General features: G+C 35.7%; 1 protein-coding gene across 1 annotated transcript; it reads left to right on the top strand.

Moving 5' to 3' along the window:
* The first annotated feature begins 1963 nt into the window (after positions 1–1963).
* Positions 1964–6037, top strand: atp5mc1 (ATP synthase membrane subunit c locus 1). The gene is made up of 5 exons (XM_007232228.4): positions 1964–2092; positions 4297–4344; positions 4605–4682; positions 4885–5072; positions 5698–6037. The coding sequence occupies exons 2-5, from the start codon at positions 4306–4308 to the stop codon at positions 5810–5812; spliced, it is 420 nt and encodes a 139-aa protein (XP_007232290.1). The 5' UTR covers positions 1964–2092; positions 4297–4305; the 3' UTR covers positions 5813–6037.
* Positions 6038–6400: the final 363 nt, after the last annotated feature.

The raw sequence follows: 6400 nt of genomic DNA, 5'->3' as shown, positions 1-6400 counted from the left end.
TTTTGTGTTAATTTGGGGTTATTTTATTTAATTTTTTGAGTTGTATACACCACTCGTTCTCAAACTGTGGTACAGGAACCTCTGATGGTACTCGAAGTATCCCAAGATGGTAAAAAATCTGCTTGCATTAAAATATTAAGGACTGAAATCTATAAAGTTTCCACCTGTAATTTTCCTAATAATGTTTTCATTTGTGTTTAGTACTTTACTTTAGGCTTTCACTCTCATAACTACAGTTTTATAATTATTAGCGTCAGTTTTATTGGCCCTATAGTAAAACCCTGTGGAACACCACAAGATCTAAGCTATATCAACCAACAGTCACCAACAGTTCACATCAGTTTCTGCAGTACAAATTATAGCTATAATAAGGTAGTAAACACTGTTGTTTAGTGCTTGGCACTCCTGTTTTCCTCTGTCTAAATCATTCTGAGATATCTCAGTAGAAATACTGTATTAACCAGAAACAATAATCATACAACTTACCTAACCGTACTAACTTACAGACCCCAAAATTAGGCAAGCTCCACACAAGATAAAAATACCATTTGGCCAAAAACATGACATGTATGTATGGATTTCACCTCTGTGTATAAATAAAAATATGTGACTTTTTAAATAAATATATTATTTCTTTAAATGGGGTTGAGATAGTTGATAAAAAGTTTGATAATAATTTTATTAGGAAGATATTATCTCTTAAATCTATTCCTTTAGAAACATTTAAATGGTCAGCTCAGCAAAAGACAAACAATAATTTTATTTGGACACTTACTTACGAATATGTTTTCATTAACAAAATAAAAGAGCTGCTGTATAAAATGTTGCATATGTGCTACCCAGGTAATGCTATTTTCAGTACATTTTTCGATATAAGTGTGTTTGTCTGTAAAGGAGCTACAGAATGCATCAAACACTTATTTTTTTATTGTGTATTTTCTTGCTCTTTTTGGATTGTTTCTTGCTCTTTTTGGATATAAATGTCCTTAAGTTTAGGTAAGGACATTTATATATTATATATTGTATATTTTATTATAACCCTTTATTTGACCACAAGGAAAGATTTATAGTAAATTTGATTATAATTTCAAGTAAATATTGTATAAACAAAATAAAATTTGCTAAAAAGATTCCAACATTTGTTTATTCACACTTATATATTTATATACACACCTTGGCATATTTTTGGCAAATAGAGAATAAGAAATGTCAAAAATGAATTAATATTTTGAAGCTTTTTATTGTTTTCTGTTTTTTTCTCTGTTTAGGTTTGTTGTTTGTTTGTGGTTTTTTTTGTTGTTGTTTTGTTATATTTGTGATGTCGGTTGTATATGCTGTGAATTTGACCCTAATATTGTGTCAATTTCATTATGCTGCATTTAATTATATACACATTTTAATTTAAATAATAAATAAATAAGCATGTGTGATACATGTGTTTCTGTGAAATGTTTTTATGTGGTACTTGGAAGCTTTAGTATTCATTTAGTATCTGTACATATTTTTTCTTTTTTACTTTTTAGTTTAACCCAATTATTTTTAGTGAACTATAGCAATGCCAATTTTTTAAAGAAGGTAAACAGATAGATGCCTTGCTTTAATAAAGAGCTACTGTACAATCCAAACAAAATCTCTTTAGCTTTAAAACCTTCAGTGGAATGTCTCCCTCTGCAGCTGTGAATCGCTTATTACAAGCAATCGCCATTTTTTTACCTTCTTTTTCCCTGCGGGAGGGACTTCCTTCAGTACATCCAATAGACTTAGGGGACACGGGATGCGCTTCTCTTGCACTCCTTAACTTTCCCGGCAACATCATCCAATCAGAGCAGGAACTTTAGAAGATCCCGCCTTTTTGAACCAATAGAACCAATTAGAGTGCGCGAAACCTCTCGTCAAACGTATGGTAGGTTGCGGGTCGAAGATTGACTTCGCACTCAGCCAATCACGTGACAAGATTGTGTGCTTCTGCCCAATGTCTGTTGAGGACGTAGTTCATAAGCTTATAAATGACAAGGTGACAGTTTTACACGGCACTCATTGACTGTAGCGCCAAGCTTGTCCCCAGTTCCCCGGGCCCTTCTGTACCCTATAGGTGAGTGAACTTATGTAAACTAGCTGCATGTTCAGTAGTAGCTAATAAAGTGCTCGTTTTGGTTCTGGCGGTTTTACAGCCCCGCCTGAGCGCCAGTCATTCAGCCCAGCTACCGCGGACTACAGCCCGGCAGACGAGGTGAAGGGCTGCGGTGGGCGGCCATTCAATGAGGCTAACTTAGTTAGCTAGCTGGCTAAAGTCATTGACCAAATCTGGGAATACTGTACCGCAGCGCGCGTTTCTGTTAAAGGAATAATAAGGGATTTTACGCATTAAATAGTCAACTACTTCACATTTAATGTAGATTAGTGGTTAAACTCATATTTACTTAATTTAGTCGTGACCGTCCCTTCTGACACTTGCAAAATGTCTGACTTAACGTTAAGCTTTTAGGGCCTACTGCAAAGATCCTGCGCTGGGAGTTGGCTAACTGTAACAGGGTTCACTGTAGCTGTTAGCTAGTTATTGGTCAAGGGCACCCAAGCGCCTCAAGTTTTATGCTCTTATTCGCAATTCTATTAAATAATAGCTGAATTCTGTGTTCGCCTGTGGCTGTTAAAAGAAAGCAGAGTAGTTATTGGTGACCTTGGATGTCTTTATAGCTGGCTGCTATCTTTTAGAAAGAGTAGCCTAGCTCACTAGCTAGATTAGATGGATCTTTAACTACTATAGTAATCTAGGTTTATAGTTAGCTAACTTGCATATGTTTCTGGCCAACAAGTTAGATAGCTAATTTTGCTAGCTAAGCATTTAATTTTTTTAATGCTTATATTTATTGATCCAGGTAGGGCATAAAAGAGCAGCAGACAATTTGTTGCACCTCTCATTTTCAAAACTGATTTTTTTTCTTGCATTATAATTTAAAACTTCCTATTCTGTTCTGCAATTATTTTATTATCAAATCCTACATGCTGCAACAAATGTACAAAGGAAAGAGAGAGAACAGCAATTGTATATAGTACTATAAGGCCTTACACTTTTCATAAATATAGAAAAAATATATTAATTATTCATATTAAATAAGTGAATTGGGCTTTATCCAATTAATGCTTACTTTTTTTGTGCTTTATTATTCTTTGGTATCCTAATACAATCCTAATCCTAGTACAGTTACAATGACACCATTTCAGCTGATGTATGCTTTAAATTAGGAGTGTTTTAAAAATACAAATTGGAATGTATTAAAGTTTTGCATTAAACGAATATTAGTTCTGCACACTTTTAATGTCCTCAAGGACGCATCGACTTCAGACTCCCAGTGACCACTTTGCTTAATTGGATCAGACTGTCCAGTCTTACAGGCATGGGGACTAACTAACTACTAACTCTGTTTACTTATGTGGCAGCTGGTGTTCCACTGCTCTTCATGCTAAATGAAGCAATTTGTAGCCTGTAAGGTCTGCCTTCCTTAGGTGAATAGAGGTGTCTTCTCTATTCATTTTGGTTAAGAACGTGTAAATACTGTGCATGTATGGTATAATACTGTTAAATGTCATTTTAATTTAAGCCATTTAGGCTCATTGACCATGCCAAAGTTGTTTATCTTCATGGAGTGTAGGTCTGTTTCTGTCAGGGGACCAGCATCGTAAAAAAAAAAAAAAAAGTTTCCTGACTTGTTGGTTTGATGTAGCATATTAAAGCTCATTAAAAATACAAAATGCACTTTGTTTGCAATTAACACTTAGCTGAAATAGTTTTTGGGAGGTCACACAAATATTTGCATATGTCTGTTTGTTCAATCTATTCAGCTTTCAATCTCAAATTGTGCTAAAGAGTTTTAGCTTATATTTTATGATCACAAGAACCTGAATGTCATTCAGGAATTCTCTTAACTTTTGTGATGATGGTCAACAAAGGTGAATAGTCCTGTGCCCATGCTTACACTGCATTCATTAACCCATCACTTTTGAACCTATAGTTTTTTTTTTTTTTTTTTTTCAAACTAAATCACTGCAGATATCAACATCAACTGACAACTTTTATTGAATGAGTTTTATTCTAATATTATAATATGAAAAATGTTTGATTAAATTAATTGCAACTTTGAAAAAAAAAATCTTGGCATTTCAATTAAATCCTGATCCAGACTTGTGTAATCTTTTTCCGTACACCCTAATTGTCTCCATTTATTTAATAGTGAAGTAATTAAACTGACTGTTCCACTGTCCTTTGTAACCCTTTTTTTTCTCCCTGACCCTTTCTAGGCTTCAGACATGTATGCCTGCGCTAAGTTTGTTACCTCACCATCTGTGGTATGTATGTATTGTTTCTGACAGTCAGTTACCACTTTGTCAAGTTGTTTGACAGCAGCATTTTGTAGTTTAAATTGGAACTTGCTTTGAGATTAGTCTGGGGATTTGTCATGAGGATATTTCTTATCTGGATTTCTTGTCTAAAAATGGTGCTCACTACAAAGTGATTATCTTGGTCCCCACCTTGGCAAATATTTGTATTTGTGAGATAAATTAATACATTTTGTCTTACACCCAGCTGTTTTGGCTTTTATTCTTAGCTGCGTGGGGGCTCCAGGGTCCTGGCCCGGCCTGTATCAGCGTGCATCTTCAACAGACCTGAAGCCAGAACTGAGCAGGTAGGTGTTTTGTAGTCTAGCAGGAGATTTTTATTTTTTTAAAATTTAATCACTTCATTTAGGATGAGCGTATAAAAGTAAACCTTAATATTAACACTGTTGAAATACTCTAAAGAAAGACTATCAAAATGCTATTCCATGCATTATATAAATTGCTGGAGTTACTCTTGTGACTGATTTGATTTATTTAAATTTTCTTTAGGCAGCCCTGTTGCCAGTGAGTGAAGCATCCCTCCTGAATGTGAGCCGGAGCTTCCAGACCAGTGCTGTGTCCAGAGACATCGACACGGCAGCCAAGTTCATCGGTGCTGGTGCTGCCACAGTCGGTGTGGCTGGATCAGGAGCTGGAATCGGAACAGTGTTCGGCAGTCTCATCATCGGCTATGCCAGGTATGTTCTTCAAATAGTACCTTTTTGACAAAACAAGATGACCAAAAAGAAAAGGTTTGTGAAGCCTTAGAAATGAATGTGCAAGGTGGTTATCTTTGTTTACTTGGCACCTTGCGTACTATCTGCCCTTCTCTATTTTGGAATCATGCCATGTGCAGCTGGCTGTACATGCTTTTTACTTCTGCCAAAAATTGTTCACACTACTCTTGATTTGCATTTGGAGTAGGTGGTGCCAAATGTGCACTTGCATAGCAATACTAATGAGGACCATGTCAATGTGCAGTAGTTTTTCAGTTGATGGTGCAAATTTTAGCTCCATCTCTATGAATGGATTTGGATTGAGAACCACTGCTATAGAAAATAACATTATATTTTACAGCTTTGTACAAATATAACTCTTAGCAATATTGACAATTTGTTTTATGAATAAGCAGTAAATGATTTTATTAGAATATAAGCAACTAAACAAATGGTTAAGAGCACTTCCATATTTTTTTGCATGTAGTTTGTACAGACAGTTTTACTCAGCAAAGTTATGATAAAAGGTTATTTATGCATGAGAATCACATCTTGACTGCCTTCAAGCTTTCAATCCTAACTATTTTTTTTCCATTTCCCCCCTCAGGAATCCCTCCCTGAAGCAACAGCTTTTCTCTTATGCCATTTTGGGTTTTGCCCTGTCTGAGGCCATGGGGCTCTTCTGTTTGATGGTGGCGTTCCTTATCCTCTTTGCCATGTGAACTAGACGTCTGTCCTTTCCTGTTCCTCCTCAGTCACCTCCCTTCATCCAGGGAGCAAAATCTGACATGCAGCTCACAAGGCCGTGGCATTGCCATTCCAACAAACTACTAGAGAATCCTACCTTTTTATGTTTTGCTGTAATTTTCTTCTCCCCCATTAAGTTTTATGTAAGATCTCACTACAATTTGGACAGTCTGTCTGAATAAATGGTTGGGATAACTGTCTGCCTGTGAATTTCCTTTCATTGTCAAGTCGAGGTCAAGAGGCTTTTATTGTCATTACATCTGAGTACAGGTACACAGTGTGATGAAATTACGTTCCTCCGGAACCATGGTGCAACATAGAACAACAAGCAATAGACAACATAAAGTGCAGGAGTGATGACAGTGCAACATAAAATTTATAAAATTATAACACTAAATAACAATAAATACAAAGGACAAGACAATTTAAAGACAGGACAGTGCAGTACCGATACGGTATAATAAGTGTATAGTGGGGATAAGGTGCAGAGATGTGTGACATACTGTAACATATAGAACATATATAATCACAGCAGTTACTGAGGTAGAGTTTATAGTTTTTAA

The sequence above is a fragment of the Astyanax mexicanus genome, chromosome 19 (assembly GCF_023375975.1).
Source record: "Astyanax mexicanus isolate ESR-SI-001 chromosome 19, AstMex3_surface, whole genome shotgun sequence".
Classification (NCBI taxonomy): domain Eukaryota; kingdom Metazoa; phylum Chordata; class Actinopteri; order Characiformes; family Acestrorhamphidae; genus Astyanax; species Astyanax mexicanus.
Note: the sequence above shows the minus strand (reverse complement) of the source record. Positions and strands in the feature narration are given on the sequence as shown.